Source organism: Podarcis filfolensis (assembly GCF_964270895.1).
Source record: "Podarcis filfolensis genome assembly, chromosome: 9".
In the NCBI taxonomy this organism is placed as follows: domain Eukaryota; kingdom Metazoa; phylum Chordata; class Lepidosauria; order Squamata; family Lacertidae; genus Podarcis; species Podarcis filfolensis.
The window spans coordinates 54,310,497-54,335,839 of NC_139610.1; the positions used below are offsets into that span (position 1 = coordinate 54,310,497).

The window sequence follows — 25,343 nt, forward strand, 5'->3', positions numbered from 1 at the left end:
TACTTTATGGCTGCTTAAATGAGTCAGGGGAAGAAGGGGCCATAACTCAGCAGGAAGAACATTTGCTTTGCATGCAAAAAGTTCCCCGGTTCAATTTGCAACATCTGCAGAGAGGGCTGGATAGGAGATATTCCCTGCCTTGTAACCCTGGCGAGCCACTGAAAGTCAGTGCAGATAATACCTGAGCTAAAAGGACTAATATACCCAGACTCAGTGTAAGGCCACTTCCAATATTTATACAATGCTCTCCAAAATAAGTGCAAGAGGACCCGCTGGGAAAAAATAATCAGCTGTTCTGTGTGGCTTGGGTGCTTGCTTATTTGCTGCAAGGTTGCACTGAAATCAGGGGGCCTAAGTCATGGCCAAGTTTGCAGTCCTATACACATTGAATGAGGGACGCAGGTCTAAACCACTGAGCCTAGGGCTTGCCGATAGGAAGGTCGGCAGTTCAAATCCCCGCAATATGGTGAGCTCCCGTTGCTCTGTCCCTGCTCCTGCCAACCTAGCATCAAAGTTCAAGTAGATAAATAGGTACCGCTCCGGCGGGAAGGTAAACGGCGTTTCCGTGCGCTGCTCTGGTTCACCAGAAGCGGCTTAGTCATGCTGGCCACATGACCCGGAAGCTGTACGCCAGTTCCCACAGCCAATAAAGCGAGATGAATGCCACAACCACAGAGTTGTCCACGACTGGACCTAACGGTCAGGGGTCCCTTTACCTTTAACACATTGAATGAGGCTCATCTGCCATTGCTTTTTAACAGCACTCATTTGTACCATATGGGATGGTGCTATGTGCCTCAAGCTCCCCGATTCTATGTACATATATGTGGAAGTAGTATCATGGTGTTCAGCGATACTTCCTATTAAGTATGCTTTAGGAATTCAGTTTTAGGATGCAACAGCTATGCTGCTTTTGCATAACACAGAGCATTATCAATAGGCCTTTTGTTCTCCCAAGACTTATGGCAGGAGAACAGAAGGAAAAGGCACACTGCTTTGCAGGTCATCTAACCTAGCAGAATACATTAGAAATGGTTCATTTTGTGCATGTGTCCCTGGGAAGTAAAGTTCATTCAATATAAAGACAGTTAAACAGATTCAAATACATTACGAAATGTGCAATAATTCTAAAAATTAAGCTGGGTTCTAAAGCAGGCTGCACAAGGCACTGCCTTGTTTGAGCAGTCTGTGGTGGCCTCTGTTTTTTCCCCAGCCCCATCCCCCTACAAGCTGCCTTCTAGTGGTGGGCTGGAATTTGACTTTCAGGGTATGTCTCAAGTGTTTCTTGGGGGAAGATGTGCTTAGTATTGCTGCTGCCATGGCACGCACAGCCTGTTTCCAAGCACCCCAACTCATGCAAGGTCATCAGCCGCCTTGCCTTCTGCCACCTGAACCTTGTTCACTGCCACACAGGATCCGGCACTGGTCTGAGAGCAACTCTTGTAAGCCTGTAGAACTTTTCACTGCCACTTCTCAGCCTCTGACCTCATTGCAGCTTTTATGTGTCTCCAAAATTTGAACAATGTGCAGCAGAGTCTGCACGTTCATTTTGATGTTTATACCACAAATTGGAACAGCTGGCAAAGGATGCCTTGACAAGGCCTGAAAACAGCTGCTCTTATCTTAAGCATTCCCCTTTCCCCCCTTTAAGTACTTATGTGTATCCTACCGTTTTGTGCTGCTTCATCTTCTGAAGTCTGACATAGTACTGCAATCTGCTGCTGTGACTGCCTCACTTGAGAAGTTTCTACTGTCTTAGCTTAGGCCTCCTTGTTCGATATGTTGCTGATATCGCAGACAGCTGAGCAAGTTAAGGGTCTTGAGTTCTGGAACAGAAAGGCTGTTGGCTTTGAACAGTGTTTTGAGAGATAGCAGCCACTTTTCCTATGCACCAACTTCACAGCCCTTGAGGATCTGCTGTGCGCATTCAATTACGCTTGTAAAGCACATGTTTTACAGAAACTTGGTACAACATATGAGGACAAAAATGGCACTCCGATGCACAGGCAGACTCAATTTTTCAATTAGCACTTCAAGGGTAACCTGCAAGACCACCCTTGAACGGTGTCCAAAATTCAGGCTGAATACTTGCACTTTTCCACCCAAAGTTCAGTTCTTTACACATAAAATGTAATGATTCACTAGTTTTAGCATGACTTTTCTATTGTTTTAAGAGTGCTTTAGGCCCTTGAGAGAAGTGGAATCCCCAGCATCTTCTGGGAATGTCCCCTATCTGAAACCCTCAAGAGCCGTGGCCAGAGTTATATAGATAATATTGAGGCCACATTCACACCATATATATAAAAGCACTATGACTTTAAATAGCCGTGTCTTCTGCCAAAGTATTCTGGGAGCTGTAGTTCATTAAGGGTGCTGAGAGTGGTTAGGAAATCCCCCTATTCCCCTCACAGAGCTACAATTCCCAGAGCTCCCAGGGAAGCGGGATTAACTGTTAAACCACTCCCTTACCTCTGTTCCACATGACTGGCTGTTGCTGGCAGGAAGCCACGGCTTTTCCTAAATGTTGTAGGGAGAGGATAACTATGAACAGCAAACACCACATTTCATTCTGCACCAATAGCGGTAGGAGAGAAACATTGCACCATCAGTCAGGTGCCCAACTCAGATGATCAGTGATAGTACCAATAGTCTTTTTTGATAGGAGGTGGTGGCAGGGGGAGACATGCAAGCTTCACAGTGAACTATATATTCACTTGAGTGAATGTTTAATTCACAATTAAATCTTGACAATTTAGGGCTCTGACGGGTATCCATTTATCATCTTGGTTTACAGCAGGCATAGGCAAACTTGACCCTCCAGATGTTTTTTAGGACTACAACTCCCATCATCCCTGTCCACTGGTCCTGTTAGCTAGGGATGATGGGAGTTGTAGTTCCAAAACATCTGGAGGGCCGAGTTTGCCTATGCCTAGTTTACAGCTATGCTGCTGACAGAAACACTTGTCACAGTACAACTTTCTAACAAGCCTCTGACTCCCACTTATTTTCCTGCATTTCTGTTCGCTCCAGTTCCTTCCTATCTATGGCCATAAAATAATGCAGATCCAAACACTAATTTTCTTCCTTTCCTTTGCCAGCCTAGTATTCTCCAAAAGAAAAGGGAAGGGTAAGGCAGGGGAGGTCTCTACAGACCCCCTCGGGTGTCAAAGTTCAGCAGAGAGGTCCCTCTTGGTAGTTACACCACCCTCAGAATCTCAGGGAGGTGATGGGCTGGGAGAGGACATCCACTGTGGCAGCCCCTTAGTCGTGAAAAACAGCTTTCGGCAAATGCAGAAGACGCAACTCTTAGACACCTGCCACCCTATTTTTGCAAACATCAATTGTTTAAGCTGTTTTTAACATTGTATTTTAAATGTTGTAATCTACCTTGGGACCTTAGGGTGAATGGAGGACAACCTATTAAAATAGTAGTTGTAGTACTTAATAATAATAATAATAATACAGGGAAGGGATTAGGCAATATGAGGTTCTCTTTCGTGGGGATTGCATCTATATGGAGAATTTAAACTCTATATAGTTTAACCTGAACAAAAATATCCGTTTATCACTCGTGCAAAGCACTTTCACTCCTGTTGGCTTTGCATCCTTCCCAGACTCTTAATGTAATTTTAGCCAGGTATATGGGAAAAGTAGTAAATCCCAAACAGCTATACTTGCTGTCATGGCTTTCTATCCAGTTCTTAGCTACCGCCCTCCTCACATAGCCAAAAGCAGTCGTCTCAAACTTCATGCATAAGTAATTTCGTTGTCCCTGAGAGGGGGCAATGACAATAAAGATATTATTATTATTATTATTATTATTATTATTATTATTATTATTATTATTATAATTTCTGCAAGGCTCTAGTATTTTTCCTACCTGAGACTCTAAAGCAGAGGTGGAAACCTATGCCGTGAATTTAGAAGCTTTAGTTGCAGTTGTAGCCACACTTAGATGGGTGGCTTTTAAATGAAGAAAAACGAAGGCTGGAAAGATCATACCTCAGTTTCCTTAGCAAGGGAGCCTCCCTCCCCCTTAAAATTATTAGGTAGCTTAGGAACTCTCGGCTGCTGTTCTAAGTCTCCTTCATCTCTATTTATTAAGTAAGGCAAGGACACGCGTCCAGGTTTAAAGCTGAAAATCTATACAGAGACAACAGAATAAAGGAGATAATGGTGTAGGTATCACTCATTTGCACCAGTAGGTGCAAGCTTGCCTTTTATAAACTGTTACTGGTTTACATGCAAAAACTGTGTTTCCACTTGCATTCAGAACAATGCTGTCATAATGCCACCTACTGGCCAAGAAGGAAAAAGATAAATTAAAAGCAGTGTGCTGCTTATCAAGATGATCTGGGGAGTATTTTATTCACATTCAAGTGTCCGCCTCTTAAACAGGATGCTTGTTACAAGTCTTATTAACTCAGACCCCATTTATTTGGCCTTAGAGACAGGGAGCTTATGAAAAGAAAGGCACTTTGAGAATGTAAAGCTCTCAGAATCATAGATCGAGAAAATCATTAACCCGGGAAAACAATTGCCTCAAGACACATTGTGCATTTTGATTATATAGTAGTGTTGACTACTTCTTTTTAAAAGCCCTGATTAAGCAGCATTCCAAGTACATCCAAATGGCACAAAGAGGTTATCCTTAACTCTGGAAAAACATGGCCAAGTTCATTTGTATTTGTAAAATCCTTCTCCAGTCTTCTTCCCCAGCTTCTTCTCCTCTACGAGTTTATCCAGCAGCGGGCTTGGAGCAAAGAGAGGGTTGTCTGGCTCTAACAAATGCCACCCTGGTGAGAGAGGGGGAAAAGGAGCAGTTACGTAAAGTCTCAATTTGATCAGATGCTCATTATTTTCAAGGCCTTCATTCCCAACTAACTCACCTGGGGTAGTTGAGAATGGAGAGGGAAACTGCACACTTCACCTGCTCAAAAAGGACTGGAGGAGAATTCCAGGACTAAATTCTGAAAATCCAGCAACCTCTTCCACTTTATTCAAGACTAAGCACAGGTCTTAGTGACTCAGGTGATGTTATGCAGATTCCAATAGCGATGAGAACTATAGTCCAAAATCCATAGAACCACAGGTTCCCTGAGCCTGCTCTAGGAGTGCACACACACACACAAAGCCCCAGGACCACTAAAACTCTCCCTAACATAGAGATTGTGCTGATGCGATTGTCATCTTTAGCACCTCCAAGGGAACTGTTGACAAAGATCCCTCACAGTGGGGGGGGGGACCTACCATAAACAGTAGTTTAGTCAAGCTCACTCTTACCAGAAGCAAGACTGAGACAGACAATAAGGAACCCTCTTCTGTGATTCTCAGGAACAGTCACTTTCCCCCCATGTGAGAACAGCAACAGAATTCAACACAATTGAAGTTTCACAAAGCCCCGTTAGCAGTTTGCAAGAACAGGGGGGCAGGGGACACACCATATCTATTTTAACTTGTGAGCCACTCTGGGTTTCTCTTTCGATAAGGAAAGATGCATGTAAAATAGATACTGCATTTTTCGCTCTATAAGACGCACCTTTTCCCTCCTAAAAAGTAAGGGGAAATGTGTGTGTGTCTTATGGAGTGAATGCAGGCTGCACAGCTATCCCAGAAGCCAGAACAGCTAGAGGGGGCACTGTGCAGCGCTCCATCTAGTTGTTCTAGCTTCTGGCTTAGCCGCACGAAGCCTCCGCAGGGCACAGGGAGCCCTGGCTTTGCACAGGCTTTGCGGGGTTATCCCTGGCTTTTGCGGGAGGTGGGGGAAGGGACAGAGCGCACAGCTCTGTCCCTTCCCCCACCTCCCAGAAAAGCCCCCAAGAGCCGCGCTCCCTTTAAAGAGCAGCGTGGAGCGTGTGTGCGGCTCTTGGGGGCTTGTCCCCGAGGAGGGGAAAAGGCAGCCTGTCACTGACGTGCTGCCCTTCTCCCTCCTCGGGGAAAAACCTGCAAGCGCCCCACATGCGCTCCTCGTGAAAGGGAGAGCTGAACAGAGCCTGGGATGCATACAGGTTCTGCTCAGCGCTCCCTTTAAATATTTTTCCCCCCTTGCATTCCCCCTCTAAAAACTAGGTGCGTCTTATCCTCAGGTGCATCTTATGGAGCAAAAAATATGGTATCTATCATCAAGCTCGTCAGGAAAAATGTACATACCATCTATAATATATTTACTAGTATCCAGACCAACGTAGTCCAGGAGTTCGAACGGGCCCATGGGATAGCCTGCCCCGAGCTTCATGGCAACGTCAATATCTTCCTTTGCTGCATCTCCTAAGGACACAGTTGACAGGTGGGTTAACAAAGGTCAGCATCTGTTCTCCCTTCTTTCAAGGCCTAAAACTTGGTTTCAACTCACTAAGGCATTTGGGCTCCGTACTCAATAAAGAAGGAGCTTTTAAGAAGGCTTTGCTGCAGAAACTGCACAACGTCTGTATACCAGTTACCGTATTTTTCGCTCTATAGGACGCACTTTTTCCCCTCCAAAAATGAAGGGGAAATGTGTGTGCGTCCTATGGAGCGAATGCAGGCTCCCTGGCTTCAGTGATAGCAACGCGAAGCCTCAGAAGCCTGCGCTCCGGAGGCTTCGCGTTGCTTCCGCTGAAGCCAGGAGAGTCTGCTCTTTGAGGCTGGCGGTGGGGAAAGCAGCGCTTCCCCCATCGCCCGCCCCAGAGGATGGGGGGCAGCAGGAAGGCGCGCAACGCCTTCCCGCTACTCTCCAACCCGGCTTCGAGGCTGGCGGTGGGGAAAGCAGCGCTTCCCCCATCGCCAGCCCCAGAGGATGGGGGGCAGCAGGAAGGCGCGCGACGCCTTCCCGCTACTCTCCAACCCGGCTTCGAGGCTGCCGGTGGGGAAAGCAGTGCTTGCCCCATCGCCTGCCCCAGAGATTGGGGGGCAGCAGGAAGGCGCGCGACGCCTTCCCGCTACTCTCCAACCCTCCTGTGGGCTTTTGCGGGAGATGGGGGAATTCCCCCACCTCCCGCAAAAGCAGGCAAAAGCCGCGCGCTCTTTAAAGGGGCTCCGTGGCTTCTGCTGGCTTTTCTAGGAGGTGGGGGAATTCCCCCACCTCGCAGAAAAGCCTGCAAGAGCCGCGCAGCCTTTAAAGAGCGCGCAGCTCTTGGGGGTTTTTCCCCAAGGAGGGAGAAGGGACTGACTGGCCGAGTCAGTCCCTTCTCCCTCTTGCGGGCTTTTGCGGGAGATGGGGGAATTCCCCCACCTCCCGCAAAAGCAGGCAAAAGCTGTGCACTCTTTAAATGGGCTGCGCGGCTTTGCTGGCTTTTCTAGGAGGTGGGGGAATTCCCCCACCTTGCAAGAAAGCCCGCAGGAGCCGCGCAGCCTTTAAAGAGCGAGCGGCTCTTGGGGGCTTTTCCCCAAGGAGGGAGAAGGGACTGACTGGCCGTTTCAGTCCCTTCTCCCTCCTGGTCGAAAAGCCCGCAGGAGTCACGCGGGGCTCCTGTGGGCTTTTGCGGGAGGTGGGGGAATTCCGCCACCTCCCGCAAAAGCAGGGAGAAGGTCTTGGAGTAGCGCACAGGCTGCGTGCAGCCTGTCCACTGCTCCCAGAGCTGCGGGGGGGGGGGGGGATCATATTTTTTCCTTGATTTCCCCCCCTGAAAACTAGGTGCGTCCTATGGTCCGGTGCGTCCAATCATGCGAAAAATACGGTAATAGATTATCACTAAAGGTGTGGCTTCCCAGTGGTTTGGGATGGGGACCACCTGATGTCCTGCTTTTAACAGGGGTCAGTGGCTTCAGCTTGACTCACTCCTCCCATTTACCTACAAATGGAGGTGAGTGGGCACAATAGCAGGGTCTGCATGGCAGTAGGCACATGCATTGCGGCTGATGCAAAAATGCAGGCTCAGTGCCCAGCATACAGAATCCTGTGCAGTGTAAAGAGATTCCATGACAGGGGCTTAGGCGATTCTTCAGAAAGCTGTGTTAAAGTAGAAAGCACTCCCTGAAAATGGAAAGTCTGAAAAATCGTATGCCAGAACTTCCATCTTACTTTGATTTTTTTTTAGGAGGGTGTGAGCAAAAGGCCAAGGACCAAGCCATAAACTACAATTTAATACATAGAATTACACTGGCCTTTACCTCTCCTGCTGGAATGAATAAAACCTCTCTCAAGTCTGGCACAATTAAAGCAAAACATCGGGTTGCAATGAGATGCCAACCTTTTTCTTTTTTTTTACCACATTAGTTTTAATACATTTTCCAACAAGTTCTTAAAATCCCAAGTCTTAAATTTTTTAAAAGCCACATCAAAAACAAAAATCAGGATGCTACTTAGCCGAAGGGAGGGGGCGAAGACTTAAATTAAAGAATACATTTAATCAGACAAAGCCACATCCCGTTTCTCACCCATGTAAATTTAAAATGGATATATATTTTATGCATGCAGGAATGCAACATTTAACTGAAGCACTTTATATGGTGAGCTTTCAGATAAAACAAAAGTTGTTTCCATAATGCCACTCCCTTGCTTTTTGAAAAAATCACTCTAATTTGTTCTTATACTGCCTTTGAGGAGTAATTAGCAGTATTTGTTGATGGATAAGCAAGAAGTATAGTTAATTTTGTTTCACAAGCTGAAGACACTTTTATGAACTACAAAGGGAGCTTTTAATATTTAAAATATATTTGCGGAGATCCTGATAATGGAGGTCTTTCATCTGCAAGGGAAGGCTGCTTTCCAAATAAAATGTTTGAAATAACATTCTTAATAGCAGACAACCATGAAAGGGGGCTTAATCTGAACAGTTACAACAGAGTAACTTTCTCTTTAGCTTTTCACACAACAAGCGTGTTTCCTTTGAAGACGACAAGGCTCATTTCAAGGCAGGCTCTCAGGTATGAAAGACAAAAATAATAATTCCTTATTTCCATCAACACAGTACCAGGGCAGGAACTGTCCAGCACTTCGTGCTAGCAGTTAATTTGCCCTCGGCTCATTATTCCTACTCCCATCAAACTGCTTTCATCAACCCCATCTACCCTACAAGACACTGTAGCAGTAAAATGGTACACAGAGAAGAGAAATGGATCACAATGCCCCAAGACATTTTCATTGCTCAAAAACAGTTGTGCTGGCCCAGGAATGTAAGAAAGACTGGCAAAGAGAGAAGTATGGGTAGATCATAGGAGCCAATCTCCCAAAGACCAGTCTTTTTAAAGCAAATTTCCTATCTCTAACGGCATCAACTATGTCTTTTTGGGAAATTGTTTGTCCCTGGTGCAGCATTAGGAAACCACTTAAGGTATCTTAACCAAATTTTGTGCGATGGTTCCTGAGATGAAGGATCAGGCAGGCTTTTTGTCTGCAAATGAACACCATTTTGAATCAAGATGGCGGACTGGATCTTTTAAAATTGCACTGATTTTATGCACTGGTGTAAAACTGCACTTAATTTTGCTGGTTTCTTAAAATTCCCAAGCAACGCCAGATGCGAGGCTAATATTGATGGCATAAAGATGGGTTTGAAAGTGTGAGCACCATGCTTGCAAACAAAAAATCTCTGAGCAAGATTTCCCACTGCTGCAGCAGGCCACCTGTACCTGGCATAGGTATTTACAGAACCGAATGTACAATTTGGATATTTTAGCCCAGAGTATACCCAGCCTGGGCAAGAAGAACAAAACTCATTATACATTATGCCTGATGTATTTTTTTTAATACTCAGTTTTCAGTTCATGTATCTAGATTCTTTTTGGCTCCAATTTTGTACATAGAGTTAAAATGAAAAAGCTTAAGAAGAACATTGTTCATTACAATGCCTCCAACTGCAATTTGGCACCTCCCAGTTTAATTGAAATGGTAGTTAATAGGTCCAGTTCCAGAGATATCCTCTGTCCCAAAGCTCAATAAGCTAATTTTGGGTATGGGGCGGGGGTGTCTTTAACAAATGAGTAAGAGTTGTAATGGCAGATAAGAAACACATTGTAATCTATCAAAAAGACTGGAATGTGGCCATGCAGACTGTACTAACCAAGTGCCACCAGAGTATGCAAAATGACACCAGCTCTCTAGTCCATGTTGTATTGTCAACACTGCTAGATAATGAACAAACTGGGCACACGGGGAATATAAGAGCAATGCTGCACTTACAATGAAAGAAAAGCAGAGTGACAGGGTGAATGAGGAAACACATGTCAGAACGGATCTGGTGTGGACTCTCAATTTGTGTGCATATGCCAAAAGGGTTTTGTCTAACTGAACAAAAAAACAACCATTTTCACACAAGTACCTACGTACTTCACAGAGGTAATTTCCCCACATTAACAGGAATAGTTCCAAGAATTTATTTTTCATTCTGATTTCTGACACGGTATGAAATGCCAGAGAAAATGATTGCTCGAGAACAACGTTCCACAGCACAACACAAATAAGCCGTTCATATCCCACAAAGCAGAACTCTGCTTGTCTTTACCCCTCTCAAAGAGCCGAACTGCTTCCATCAGGTAAGGCACAAGAAGCCTGTTGACAATAAACCCAGGAGTGTCCTGTCAACAGAAAGACAGGGATTAAAGTGGACCCTATCAAGTTCTATAACGTTAAGTTATTTCAAAACGTGCCTACGAGGTTGAAAGCAAGAGGAAGGAGAATCAGCTACAGAATACAATGGACAAGTGATGCATTCCTTGTTATGCCAAAAATACTATGTTAGCATTTACAGAACGCATTCCAATGTTCAAAGTGCTTCACGTGCATTAGTTTGTAACTGTGCAAGTTAGACTAGTATTATTAACCAATGTTTGTGTGTTGTTTCTCCTTCTCCTCCACTTCAAAGCAGATTACAGAAAAACAATAATAATAATAATAATAATAATAACAACAACAACAATAACCGATAATTACAGTGGTACCTCGGGTTACATACGCTTCAGGTTACAGACTCCGCTAACCCAGAAATAGTGCTTCAGGTTAAGTACTTTGCTTCAGGGTAAGAACAGAAATCGTACTCCGGTGGTGTGGCGGCAGCAGGAGGCCCCATTAGCTAAAGTGGTGCTTCAGGTTAAGAACAGCTTCAGGTTAAGAACGGACGTCCAGAACGAATTAAGTACTTAACCCGAGGTACCACTGTAAAATGCAATTAAATTAAAGCAGAAACCAAACAGCAAGAATGCGAAGAACCAAAACGAACTGTCAATAAATTATATTATGTAGATCTGGCGGCGGCTGGTGATGGTGGCTGAAGCTGAGAAGCACTTGTCTAAGACCACATACTGGCAGATTTAAATCAATGACTTAATTTAGCTTAGTCTTAGTCATTACAGAACACTAGATTGTCTCATGAGAATCATGAATCTATTCTACAATATTTGTTGTTTCTACTATTCTCTTCCCGTCCTTCCCCAAATCTCTTCTATGTGGCTTGGGCTGGCCTTTCAGATATGACTATCATTTGTAATAAATCTAGTCAGTAATGGTGGTGGGTGGCCTCTGCGACTGGAAGAAGGCAGTGAGACCAACACTCTGTGGAACCACATCCAAGGGCAAGCAGAGCCAACTAATTCTAGTTTTCTCCCCATCCTCTTCCCTGTTCCGAGTTCTACAAAGGAAGCAATGAAATTAAGGAGGAGGCAGCTGACAGCCAGAGCCACCCCTCGGATTGGTAAGAAGTCAGGCAGAGGGGGCTGGCAGAACACTGAGTCTTATTAAAAAAATCATTTTTGGCAACCTGTTGTCCGTGATTTTTTTAAAAAATAAAAAATATAAAGGATGACTTCATGAGCAGAGCAGAAAAAATCCCCAATGCAGCCAAGCCTGAAGCACTCTGAACTTACCTGGACCTCCCCCCTCCCACAATATAAAATATACTTGCCTTACAAGAGACCGGATTCTTCCCCAATGCTTTGCTGAAATCCATGAGGGACTCGAAAGTCTTTTGGCTGGTCATTGGCGTCTTGATAACCTAAGAACAAAACCATCAAAGGTGGGTGGGCTGGGGTGGGTTTCTCTTTACGTCAACAACAAGTTTAACTTTCATAAAAGAAGCCATCCTGAGAGAGGGACCAACACAATACTTGCTCACACATTACACTGAACACAGGTACACGCTGTCTCTACACATGCAGAAGGGGGGGGGCGATTATTGGTCTGTTGCTGTTCTTATTTTTATTATGTCTTCTGTGGTTTTTATAATGTACTTTTATGTTGTGAATTGCCCTGAGATCAACAGGTGAAGGACAGCATACTAATTTAATAAATAGCAATAGTAATAGAAGCGTTTGCGTGAAAGAGCATACACTTTATGATTTCTACAGCTCTATTGTGTATGCAGACTATCCACTTGTTGAACATTATTATTGTTATTTATTATTTGTATACCATCCTTTATCTGTAGAGCTCAGGGTGGTTCACAATCCGTGGATCTCAGGGGTGGGGGTAATGTGGAGGTTTGGTGTACACATACTATGCTTTCCCTAGGTACAAGTAATCTATATCTGTGTCAGCTACTCATGAGAAAGAGTCTACATGCAGTGATTTAAAAAATAAATAAATCTGTAACTTTTCTGGATAAAAAGCTGCATTCTGTTCACATGTAAGATCTCACTGGTCTGTCTATATGGCTATGTTCATGAGGAGCTTCCTATCCCGGCATAGTCATTTTGAAGAGCTTTCCTTGTTCTTTCAGGGACGATCAGCCGTAAGTAAGTTCACCTGTTTCTCAGCAGCCCTGTTGTGGCTCCGGTTCTCTCGACTCTCACCATTAGAGGGAATAACAGAGCTCCACCTGAATATTCAGCACCACCTTAATTGAGCAGCTTTTATCCTCTAAACACCTGTGCTATCAAAATAGCACTAGAAATGACCAGAGCAGAACAACAAGTGTCGCTATGGGAAAGCCTCACTTGGCGGGGTATGCCTAGCATGGAACCCACTCACTTGTGGGTGCCAGATACACCTTCTCCCCCAGGCCTTCCAAGGGTGCCGACATAATGTGCTAGCTGTTAATCAATATGCTGTTCTTTCTGCTCAATTTTTTTAAAAAAATTGTTTTAAAAAGTCTGATGTTTAAATCACATCCTGGTTTCTACTGTAGATTAACATGATTCTATCTGTGGTGCTGGGACGTGGGTGCCGCTGTGGGTTAAACCACAGAGCCTAGGACTTGCTGATCAGAAGGTCAGCAGTTTGAATCCCCGCGACGGGGTGAGCTCCCATTGCTCAGTCCCTGCTCCTGCCAACCTAGCAGTTTGAAAGCATGTCAAAGTGCAAGTAGATAAATAGGTACCGCTCTGGCGGGAAGGTAAACGGCGTTTTCGTGTGCTGCTCTGGTTCGCCAGAAGCGGCTTAGTCATGCTGGCCACATGACCCGGAAGCTGTACGTCGGCTCCCTTGGCCAGTAAAGCGAGATGAGCGCCGCAACCCCAGAGTCGGTCACGACTGGACCTAATGGTCAGGAGTTCCTTTACCTTTACCTTTATCTGTGGTGCAAAAACCTCCCCTGGGTTCATGACTGATCAAACGCGGAGACAGAAGGTGAAACAAACAAACAAACAAACAAACAAACATGGAGAACCTCTGCAACACACAGGTAGCAAGACACTCCGACCATGCTGCAACATTTTAGAACGTTTTCGAAACACTTTTACCTCCACAAGTTTCATCAAAGGCACCGGATTAAAGAAATGTAGGCCACCAAAGCGATCCTGCCTCGTGGTAGCATTGGCTATCTCTGTGATGGGCAATGATGAAGTGTTGCTGGCAAATATGGTATGCCTGTGGAGAAACAACATGCATTTGGCATCACTTGCAGCTGTCTGCTTTCAGAGAGCCAGTGTGGTGTAGTGGTTAAGAGCGGTAGATTCGTAATCCGGTGAACCAGGTTTGCGTCTCCGCTCCTCCACATGCAGCTGCTGGGTGACCTTGGGCCAGTCACACTTCTCTGAAGTCTCTCAGCCCCACTCACCTCACAGAGTGTTTGTTGTGGGGGAGGAAGGGAAAGGAGAATGTTAGCCGCTTTGAGACACCTTAGGGTAGTGATAAAGCGGGATATCAAATCCAAATCCAAACTCTTCTTCAGGACTCTACAGGCTATTATTTATTTTTATTCATACCACACATTTTTCCTACAAGGAGTTCAAGGTGGCATACATGGTTCTCTCTCTCTCTCTCCTCATTTAATTTCCACAATAATCCTGTGAGGTAGGTTAGGCTGAGAAGCAGTGACTGGCCCAACACCACACAGTGAGCTTCATGGATGAGTGGGACCTTGAAAGCTGGTCTCTCAGGTCCTGGCCCAACACTTTACAGAAGTAAAGAGACAGAACCCTGGAAATTTACTGCTTGAAATTAAAATGTCCCATGTACCCAGAAACAACAAAACCTTACTAGCTGCAGTGTTAAAAAGTTACATCTTACATTTTATTTCATAGTCTTCAAAATGCTGTGTCTTTCTCAATCTCAAGTAAAGACTCAGTGACACAGAAGTCATAGCCAGATGTCCCTCCAACAAGCTTTTAGTTCTGAATAAGCGTCTACATGGCACACTCTTTTAAAGTGCAGCCTTTAAAATTCCAGCACCACTCCAATACGCTTAATAAAATCTATTCCCATATTTGCAGCGCCACCTTGTGGGCTATATAATGGGAATAAAAATTAAAATAGTATGGTTCAGAAGCCATCCTGAGAGAGGGACCAACACAATACTTGCTCACAAGTAAGCTAGTGAACTCATTTTCTGTGGTGAACTAATTTTATAAGTCTCAGAAAGAGTCAGTCTGTTAACAGGAAGACAGGAGTGTGGTCCAAATGTACAAAAAAAAAAAAAAGGCTTCTAGAAGTGGTAAAGCCCAATCAATTCCAGTGAATTATTAACAGGTTTAATGCAAGATTTACTCAACTGTGTGGTGCAATTAATAATAATATTAGCTGCAGTTTAAAGTTTGCCACCTGATTAATCTAGTACCCTTCTGAACTGATTATGTGTGATGCTCCTTGTTCCAGTCAGTAGGAATGCCTTTTTTCAGTTATGGCTGGTAGGCCAGCTGCAACTTTTCCTGGACATAGGTACTTTTGCCACTGCAATTCATGCACCGATAACCTCAAGACTGGACTACCGTAATGCAACTGTGAGGTTTCCCTAAAGGCTGGTCTGGAGGCTGAAACTATACAGGCGACTCCTCACTTGCATGTAACTGCAGGGAAATATGTTAGTAATTCAATTCTAACCTGAAATGGCGGGAGAGAGCTGGAAAGTCCCCATGGCCTGAGCCAAAGAGGATGTCCATGAGCCAGAAGTCCAGGAGGACGACGACTCCAAGGGGTCCAAAATGGCGTGTGGGAGCTCTGGCTGCTGCCACACTACTCAGCTCAACAGCTGTTGGGCAGAAAGCTGCAGGTATTGCAATGGGCAATCCACTTACACGCATTTCGCTTATGCACACGGCGGGGGGGGGGGGGCAGAATGAAACTTCTGCATAAGTGGGGAGTCACCTGTACAGTGGTACCTCTGGTTGCGAATGGGATCTGTTCCAGAGGCCCGTTCGCAACATGAAAAGCCCGCAATCTGAAGTGCCGTATCTGCACAGGTGTGCAGTGCGATTTGGCACTTGTGCACATGCACGAAGAGCGATTTAGAGCTTCTGCGCATGCGAGAGTGGCGAAACCCGGAAATAACCCTTTCCGGTACTTCCAGGTCGCCGCGGGACACAACCTGAAAAAAGTAACATGAAGCAAACGTAACATGAGGTATGACTGTATTGCAAAATGCAGCAGCTAAGCTATTCGCTGGGGCGTCCTGCTATGTATACATTACATCCCAAGAGGTTACCGGGTCAAGTTTGATGCTTTGGTTCTCCCCTATAAAGCTCTACACCTGGGACTTGGTTAGTCAAAGGAACACCTTACCCTACTCGGTCTAAGGCCCCTGTCGCACTTCCGTTCGACCGAGCGACTCTTCCGGTCGAGTCCTCCGATGTGATTAACGACCTAAACCTTTGATGAGGCTCCACGCACGTTCCCCCATTACACAGAGTATCCAGCACGCAGGGAAGGAGCCGAGATAGTTTAAGCTACATTGCAGAGCGTTTTATTTCTAACTACGCAGACAGAAAAGAAATATACATGCTCTCTCTGTGAAAGCAGAGAGCAACTGGAAAACAAAGGAACAGGAAACCAGTAACATCACATCTGTCTCCTGTCTTCTGTGAGACTTCCAACAGCCTGGAATGTCTGGAATGCAAACAGAGTCTTGTGACTCCAAGCACTGCACAGTGGCACAAACAGAAACCAACAGCCTCCAGGTTGTGCTCCAGTCCTTGGAGACTTGCTTAGCAGCAGGTTGTGGACTCTCCTTCCTTGGAGGTTTTAAAGCAAAGGTTGGGTGGCCATCTGTCATGGATGCTTTAGCTAAGATTCTTGCATTGCAGGGGGTTGGACTAGATGACCCTTGTGGCCCGTTTTCAACTCTGCAATACAGGGTGCAGTGGTACCCTGTCTAGGGATTGCCATCAAAGCTGATGCAAGCGCCAACACTGATGGTGTTTCAAAGCCTATTAAATGCATATTTATGTTCCCAGGCATTTGTGGGCAATTAATTTCAGCAAGACCTTAATTCTACCCTGGATTGTCAGCTGTTATCTTTATCTCACTGAAATGTTGTTGTTTTAAAAAATGCTACTGTACACCACCTTGAGACTTGATGCGAGAGGTGGCGCAGAATGTTTTAGTAAATAATAAATGTAAAACCTAACAGGCTACTATCTACTATGGAAGAAGAATAGGAGTCAGCAGACTTCCCGCATACATTCAGTAATAACCAAATAATTCTGATAAAGATACCACTTTAGAATAGGCCTATATTAATTTTTCCCCCTTCAGCCTCCTTAGCTGATTATTTTATCTGTCTAGAAAAAGATGTAACGCTGCTCACTTAAGGGTAGGATTCTTCAGAAACTACAGTGGTAGCAAAGATTAAATTTCTTTGGCATGAGCAGCTGGAGGCCTGGGCGGGACTTTACATAAATAATTGGTTGGAGGTGGCTCTTTGGCACGGGGATATCTTTTTAATCTTTGCTCAAAAGCGGAGAACTGCTCCACCTCTGTTCGCTTCAGAAGTTAGTATCTTCACTCAGTTCTCAGCCTCTCCCCGTGAGCAAAAAAAGAGGAACAGGGATCTTCAAATGATTAGCTACCACCGAATAATATATACGGAATTACGATGAGCTTCCAAACTTCCTGTAGAACTTAAATCTTCATACTGAATACTTTCTTTTGAAGCATCTCAGTTTGCACTGCTGGTGAAATAGCTGCAATGTTTATTTTCTTTTTCACTTTTAATTGAAGAGGCACCTCTTTGCCCAAGTTTTTGGGAGGAGGTAACAGCTCACCAATCAATTTTGAAATAATCACCGTCTGCTTAACGATCGTAGGTTTCACATACCAGCTCACAGTCCCCTCTCCCATTTAATCTGCTTTCAGTAAGTGGGGAGAGAAACCCTGGAACCAACAACCGATTTTGTGATATCCCAATAATCTGTCTGCAAATTCAAGTCCCCATCTGGAAGCATCTGAAAAGTCTAAATATCCAGCTAAACACCAATCAGTGGGAAAGGGTGGCTAGATAGAAGATTTCAGTTTGCCTCCCCTCCTCTGTACAGGCCCATATTTTCGTGAAAACTAGTAGATAACAAGGACATTCTGCATTAGTTTTGTAACATTTTATGAACATACTCCGGTGCAAACTTATCCAATGTCTTGAAGAGCTCGTTTTTTACTGCCAAGTTTTCCACAATGGCTTCCACTACGAGGTCAGTGCTGTGGACTACAGAGACTGGATCTGTGCTCGTGGTCAGGTTCTTTAAGGTCTTCTCAATGAACTCAGCACCAGCCTGAGAAAAAAACAAAAATCTGTTCACGGAGCATTTCATTTGCCTTCATAGGAAGGATTACAATTTCAACGGTAAAAATGTGTTTCAACAAATAAAACAAATATAGTGCTGCACATTAAAATTAAGAGCTCTTGCTAGCTGTGCATGAATGCTGCAATCCCCCAGTCTCCTAGCACACCGCTGCTCCTAACACACCATATAGACTATTATCATTACTATTATTAAATTTGTATACTGCCCTGTATCTGTAGATCTAAGGGCGGTTCACAACATAAACAGAAAATACATAATAAAAACAAAGACAACCCAATAATTCCCCCCCCCCCTTCCAAACACATTTTAAAAGGGCAGCAAATGTCAATCAACCAAGTTTAACCTAGTTAAAAAGGAACATTTTTGCATGACATCTAAAGGTGTATAATGAAGGCGCCAGCAGAACCTCCCTGGGGAGAACAGTCCACAAACAGGGAGCCACTAGCAAAGTACCATATTTACTTGAGTCTAACGTGCCCTTAATTTTCGCAATGTAATTTGTGAAAAATGGTGGCCAAAAATGGTGAGCATTAGATTTGAGTAAATACAGTAAGTTAACTCAAGAGAAAAGCAAATGGCCTCAATAACTGACTTGACAATGGAAGAGAAATAATTCTGATGGCTGCCTACTTGGGGACGCAATGCAAGCTGCAAAATGAGACTTTTTCCTCAGTCCATACTGCCACATGGTATGCATGATTATGTGTTATTTACCAGTGTTCAGCCGGTTTTCCAGCGAGACTTGCACCACTTGCGCTCCAGGTTCTTGTCCGGCTTTTCATAGCCTGGAGCAGCTTGGGCTGCACAAAGCCGGAGGGGACACTCAAGAGCGATAATGTCAACCGCCCATTGCATCTCATCATTTCATATCGAGAGAGACCAGGGCTTTGACAGGATCACCAGCTTTCTCAACTGAAAAATTGCCCAGAACATCCAGGAACATATCCGGCTCCATCAGTCTCTGAGGGTGGGCCATCCAGATGGGCTCACCATCCTTACAGCGGGGAACTGCCACTGTCAGTCCAAACTTAACCAAATAATGGTCTGGCCATGAGAAAGGGAGTACATTGCCTTCCCACTATCTGTCAGTTTGCATTTCTTAGTGCAGAAAGTATTGATCTGATGTGTAGAGATCGTTCCTATTCTGATTAATACAAGACGATTCTATAAACTACTAGAAGCTTCTCTGTGAGAGAGAAGCAGGCAGAAGGGTCATGAGTTGTTTGGGTTATACCTTCTGGGAAGCTGGTTTGAACTGGTTTTCTTATCTCTTCCAATTAAGGTCATGCTGACTATAAAAATAGGCCAGAAGGAGCCTGGGTTTTACTTTCTCTTTCTCTTCCTTCTGGTGTGGTGTTTTGTTTCTGTAAGCTACAATGTTAAGTTTTACCCTTGTTACAAGTTTGTAAGTTTTTGTAAGTGCTGCAAATGGATATTTTTATGGACTGTGCCAATCCTCAATGTATCTGGATTTGTGACCATTACACTCATTTGCCTTCAGCACAAGTAAAGCTCTGCTGGATGAAGTACTATTGCCTCTGGTCTCTTTTTGGGAACTCTGCAACATGTTTAAGTTTTCCCCTGCACATGAATAATGTCATCTTCATATCACTAGGGGCAATATGTAAGGATGGGAAGGGCAAGATTCAGTTCCCCAATTTGCTAAGACGTGTATATGTGCAAGTCCACACAAGCAAGTGGTTAGAAGGGTTGTAGACTGTTGGCAGCCCTAGGTACTGAATGCAAGCTCACCTTCTTACAATTCCCCAAGGGTAACGTGCAGAAAATCAGCCTACGTATGGAAGTTTGCTTTTGCTTGTTGACTGAGGTTGGAGGCAGGAGAAAGAGCAGAGTTGTTATAAGTGTGGAATTCACCCCAGCTCTTGAAAGGAATCTATTTAAAATATTATGCTAATCTAACAATTTTCTATCTAGGCATTACAAACAATCAAACAAGGTAGATTTGTCACATGCAACCATTATTTCCAATATTTATAAATAATAAAGATCCCACCTCAGGTTTGTCTGCAAACTTTTTCTTTGTCAGCTTTTTCAAACTATCCTCGATTCCTTTCTTGGATTTATTCAGTATTTCATCTGACTGGTCCACTAATATAACAGTGTGGCCAGTGGCTGCAGCAATCTACAGGAAAAATAGGGGAGAAAAATAATGATGAAAAAGGAAAGCAACCCATGGAAGAAAAGAGGTGCACACCCATTACTAATATTTATTTATTTAGTACATTTATATTCTGGCTAACAACCAGAATTCAAGGTATGGTTCTGTCCTCACATTTTATCTTCACAACAAATCTGTGAGGTGGATTTGTGGCTGAGATTGTAGCTGGCCCGGATCACTCAGTGAGCTTCACAGAACTCCAGTCCTAGCCCAACACTCTTAACCACTATACTGCTTTGGATCAGCAACACAGGAACCTGACTTATAGCAAATCAGACCATCACTCCAGCTGCTTCAGTACTGTCTACACCATGGGCAAACTTGGCCCTCCAACTGTTTTGGGACTACAACTCCCATCATCCCTAGCTAACAGGACCAATGGTCAGAGATGATGGTAATTATAGTCCCAAAACAGCTGGAGGGCCAAGTTTGGCCATGCCTGGTCTACACTGACTGGCAGCATCTCTTCAGGGTTTCAGACAGGGGCCATTTGCGATGCTACTCGGACATGCCTGGGATTGAACTGGAAACCTTCTGCATGCAAAACAGAGGCTCTACAACTGAGCTATGGCCCTTCAGTGCCAAGAAGTGCAGCTAAACATCTACAGAAAGAACCCAGCATTGTTCAGCAGCTGCCAACAAGGATAAAGAGCTACCTTCTATATGGAGCTCAGATCTCTGACCCTATCTCCTTATCAGACAGATTACCCAACCTTCCCAGTGTTACATCCTTGCAAACAAAATATACCCATGATGAAAACTGCAAAATTATAAAAGCAAAAAAAAGCAAAAGGCTTTCCTCCAGTTCATCATCTGGGTACATAAAGAGAATGATCAGAAAAGAAAACGCCATGTGTGTTTTGTTTGAGTGTTTTGAATCATCTTCAGCTCAACCTTATCCAGTTTTAGTGCCCAAACTCGGCAGCAAACTTTTGCAACAGTCTTCAGACTAGCAACTGAAACTGGTTGTGCCCAAACGTGCCCCTAAAGAACAATTCAATTTGAGAAGTGTTGGGCTTAGTAACAAAAACATATGCATCTGTGCACCTAGAGATCTCCTCCCTTCAGGCCATAAGAAAATCTAGGAGCTCTGAAGAAGTTCGAACATCTGTCATCGCTATGTGCCCAAAGTGGCAGTGATCCCAATTGGGAACAAGAATTAAAGCAAGCAGTCTTAAAAGGTGGGGTGAGGTAGTTACAGCTCTCTACCTTCTGGGGGGGGGGACAAAAAAGGGGGGAGGGGTGAAACTGATGAATTGTGAGGGAAGACCAAACATTTCCTTAGGTACCAAAGGGCAGGCAGTATCACTGCAAATGGAAAATGTGCCTCAGCCAACCCTCACATTCCTTACTGGAGCAAAAGGCACTCAGCAAAAAGAGACAAGGGTGTTCAAGATGAACCTTCACCTGTCGCACCCACAGAGACCAAACATGGTAACAGAACTCATTTCCTGCTTTAGAAAAGTTACTTTGTAACAGCAATCATTCCCCCCCCCCCAAAAAAACAGACATTCTCTGACATGGCAAGACCTAGTTCTAGAAGAAAATCTCTTCTCTGCACTACGAGATGTGCTTGGAAATTTAACATATATTTTTTTAAAAAAATATTTGGGATAAAGGTTTCTGCAAGAAGCTGGGTAGTGCATTTTTAGATCTCAGCAAAATACCCTTCCTTATAGGGCAGGGGTCTGCAACCTTTAAGACAAAAAGAGCCACTTGGACCCGTTTCCGAAGGAAAAAAAACTGGGAGCCGCAAAACCATTGCGACATTTAAAACAAATATATCTCCGGAGCCGCGATCTGACAGCGGGCGGGAAGGTGACGTCGGGACGGTGCGTGACTAACGCACGCACTGCCCCCATGCGACGTCACAGCCAGTACAGCACCCGCCACAGTGGGGAGTGTCGGGGCGCACAATGCGCCTCCTCCCCTCGCTAGTATCCGCCCTGGAGCCGCGGCAAAGGTGTAAAAGAGCCACATGCGGCTCCGGAGCCACGGGTTGCAGACCCCTGTTATAGGGTGTATATAAATATACGGTTGCCTTTCACTGCACCAGCTTTTTAGTGTATACAATATAGCAAAAATGGTCATTTCACTTGCAGACCTTGAGTAACTTGAAGACTTGCATTCTCCTACATAAAAGAATCTACAAAATGGGCAAGATAGTAAGCAGTTTTGGGAACAAGGCCAGCACAATACATTTTGCTGCCTGAGACAAAGAACAAGATGGCACCCCTATCACTGCATGCATAGAAGCCAAGTGGACAGGAAGATGAATCTTATTTAAGACTGTGCAAAATTGGGAAGCAGGCTAGAAGTAATTACAGGTGTTGGGTTTTTAATGTTTTTATAAGCAAAGAATGAAAAAGACATTTAAGTAAAGAACACAGAAATGATACTATAAAACCAATCTGCAGTGCTTCTTGGATATGTTAAAATAGAAACTTAAACAGTATAGTAACAGTCTGGTTATAGAGTTAATTGCTATATTCCTTTCACTTCAACACATCTTGTAGAGAAAAACACACAAGGGCATTACAGGAATGGATCAGACCAATTATTATTTTTAAAAAAACAAAACAGAGGGATTGTGCAACGCTCAAATCATTTTTTATTTGAAAATTCACTCAATTTCCCCACAAGACAGAGGTGTACTGTTGGAGGGGTGTGTGGGAAACATTTTTTGGTGTTCCCACTTTTGTGCTTTAGTCTGTTTTTATTACCAGGGGCTTTTTTCCAGCCTGAACTCACTTCCAGCATCTCTCAGGTAGGCCCCATTGTTCAGTGCGAGGGCCTTCTGGCAGTTCCCTGACTGTGAGAAGTGAGGTTACAGGGAACCAGACAGAGGGCCTTCTTGGTAGTGGTGCCCACCCTGTGGAACACCCTCCCATCAGACGTCAAGGCAATGAGCAACTATCTTAATTTTAAAAGATATCTGAAGGCAGTCCTGTTTAGGGAAGTTTTTAATGTTTAATGCTGTATTGTGTTTTTAATATTCGGTTGGGAGCCGCCCAGAGTGGCTGGGGAAACCCAGCCAGATGGGCGGGGTATAAATATTATTATTATTATTATTAAACGAGGGAGGTGTTCATGGTGAGTTCTGGCACCTTTTTTCTAGAAAAACAGCACTGCCGTTAACCACTCTGAGTCTCTGGAAAGAACAAGCAGAAGAGCAAACATTTGTAACGTTTTCCCTCTGCCTTTCCAAAAGGCGGTTTACAATTCAACAGGAAAACCACAATTAAAGAATCTCTGTGAAACCCAATGTGACATGTAGCTTGCAACAGCAGTATTGTCTACTCCTCTGCAGGATAATATTGTTGAGCAACACCCACAACCTAAGAGAGACAGGCATCAGCTCTTAACAGATCCAGAAAGGCAGATTACGAGGAGAGCTATAAAAATCACATGGGACTGGAGGGAAGGTCCACAATCCTATCACCACACCCCAAAAAACCCTCTCCCTTATCACTGCTGACAGCCTCACACAGAGGGAACTCAGGTTACAGTGCTTTTGTATATTGTGTTTTATGGTCTACTATTTGCACAATCCCAGACTACTGAACACAATACTGGTTTTTCCCTTGGCATAGACAGGGTGGTTTGGGAGCTCCTTTGCTGCTAGTGTTAATTTTGAAGTGGGAACCCTCAACTCCAGGCAACCGAGTCTTCTTGCAAAGGGCCCTCACAGCTGCAAAAAAAATTAAGCAACCCTATGACAAAACATAGGAAGGGGATTAAGTTGCACTACTCTTTATTAGTCCTCCTGAGGTAAATATCCCACATATCTGGATGGTTAATGCATTTTTCTGCAGGGGCAGAAAATTCTAATTTCTCTCTCCCACCCCCTGGGGTAAATATGTAATAATAATTTGAAATTTGATGCTCTCTCCTCCTCCCTAAGACCTTGAACACTTACCATGACATTTACTCAACCACATTCCACTCAGGCCACATGCATTTAGCTGCCTATCTGATATGAAATGTGCATCTTCCCAGCCAAAACAACCAAGCGCAATTTTGTTTCTGGTCTTCAAAAAGCCATGCAGCCGAGGCACGAGAACCTGAACAACAAGCCTAGCCATGCACTCAAGTGGGCGGGAAGCCTCTGAGTTAGTAACACCTGCAACACACACACACACGTGTGTACCGTACACACACGTGTCAGGGGCAAAGGGGCGGGGCACGTTTACCACGTTGAGAGACCAAGCTTCCCAGGTGTTCTGAGAAACCCTTACAATAATATTTGCATAACCTACCAATATCCTCCACTTATAAAGAGGCATTAAGAAATTAAACTCGAAAGGGGTTTTCCTGGCAAGAGGCTCCTTCGTCAGCACAGAGGAACAAGATTGTTGGGAGTTTGTGAGGCTTCGGGACACCCAAAATTCCTCGGTGCAATGCAAGGAGGGATTAAATTTTTAAGAATAAAAAAAACAGAAAATGCTTTCTTGGCAAGTACTGAAGTACCGATGCAGCCGCCGCCCCTTTGCAGCAGCAGCCGCCGCCCGCGCAGCGCCCCTTCCGCCCCCCGCGCAGCTCACCTGGGCGATCCCGGCGCCCATGAGGCCGCCGCCGATCACCGCCACATGCTTCACCACCAGTTTCTTGGCGGCGGCGGTGGCGGACGAGAAGCGCACGAACGGGCGGGTGGCGAAGGCCATGGCGAACCGGGGAGGAGCAGGAAGGGTCGAGGGGGTGGGCGCCGCGGAGCCGCGCGCCGAGCAGGAGCCTCTGCAGCCCAGGCGGAGGAGGAGGAGAATGGGGAAGAGGGCGGGAGCTCGGGCCTTAAAGGCGTCCCCGCCTCCGCCACTTCTGCCGCTCTCTTCTGCATTGCTTTGCTTGCTTTAGGCCCTATGTGGAAATGTAGGTGGCCAGCTCGTTTCCCCCTGGAATATCCGACCCTATCCAGCTCCGGGCTGCTATTCAGACGTTGTTTTCCGGCAAAAGAAAAGAATGCACGCTCAAAATACTCCCCCGGGAAAACTCGTGGCAAAGGTCACGTCTGAAGCCTGCATTTAAAGCAACTGGCTCCCCACCCACCACCCGCCAGGAATCTTGGGATTTGTTGTTTGCACCTGTCCGTGCAGTGAAGGCTGTAGGTCAGGCATAGGCAAACCTGGCCGTCCAGATGTTTTGGGACTACAACTCCCACCATCCCTGTCCTGTTAGCTAAGGATGATGGGAGTTGTAGTCCCAAAACAGCTGGAGGGCCAAGTTTGGCCATGCCTGCTGTAGGTGATTAAGGAATGCCGCTCTGTTAGGGGTCCATGCTTAGGCATTAAAACTTTTCACAACTGCC

General features: G+C 44.9%; 1 protein-coding gene and 1 long non-coding RNA gene across 2 annotated transcripts; both read right to left on the bottom strand.

The window, feature by feature from the left end:
* Positions 1-2,009: 2,009 nt before the first annotated feature.
* LOC310742549 lies at positions 2,010-3,751 on the bottom strand. The gene is made up of 2 exons (XR_014538540.1): positions 3,313-3,751; positions 2,010-3,089 (listed from the first exon to the last, which is right to left on the bottom strand). It is a non-coding gene; the product is annotated as an uncharacterized lncRNA (long non-coding RNA).
* Positions 3,752-4,340: 589 nt separating this feature from the next.
* HADH (hydroxyacyl-CoA dehydrogenase) lies at positions 4,341-24,844 on the bottom strand. The gene is made up of 8 exons (XM_083571796.1): positions 24,586-24,844; positions 19,877-20,005; positions 17,672-17,829; positions 13,591-13,717; positions 11,817-11,906; positions 10,422-10,494; positions 6,151-6,267; positions 4,341-4,796 (listed from the first exon to the last, which is right to left on the bottom strand). Exons 1-8 carry the CDS (start codon positions 24,703-24,705, stop codon positions 4,678-4,680), a joined length of 933 nt encoding a protein of 310 aa, XP_083427922.1. The 5' UTR covers positions 24,706-24,844; the 3' UTR covers positions 4,341-4,677.
* Positions 24,845-25,343: the final 499 nt, after the last annotated feature.

Coding starts and splice junctions, on each gene's coding strand:
- HADH (XM_083571796.1), bottom strand. CDS start 24,705: ATGGCCTTCGCCACCCGCCCGTTCGTGCGCTTCTCGTCCGCCACCGCC. Junction 6,268..10,421: donor AGTTCGGCTCTTTGAGAGGG/GTAAAGACAAGC, acceptor CTGTGTCCTTAG/GAGATGCAGCAAAGGAAGAT. Junction 4,797..6,150: donor TAGTAAATATATTATAGATG/GTATGTACATTT, acceptor CTCTCTCACCAG/GGTGGCATTTGTTAGAGCCA.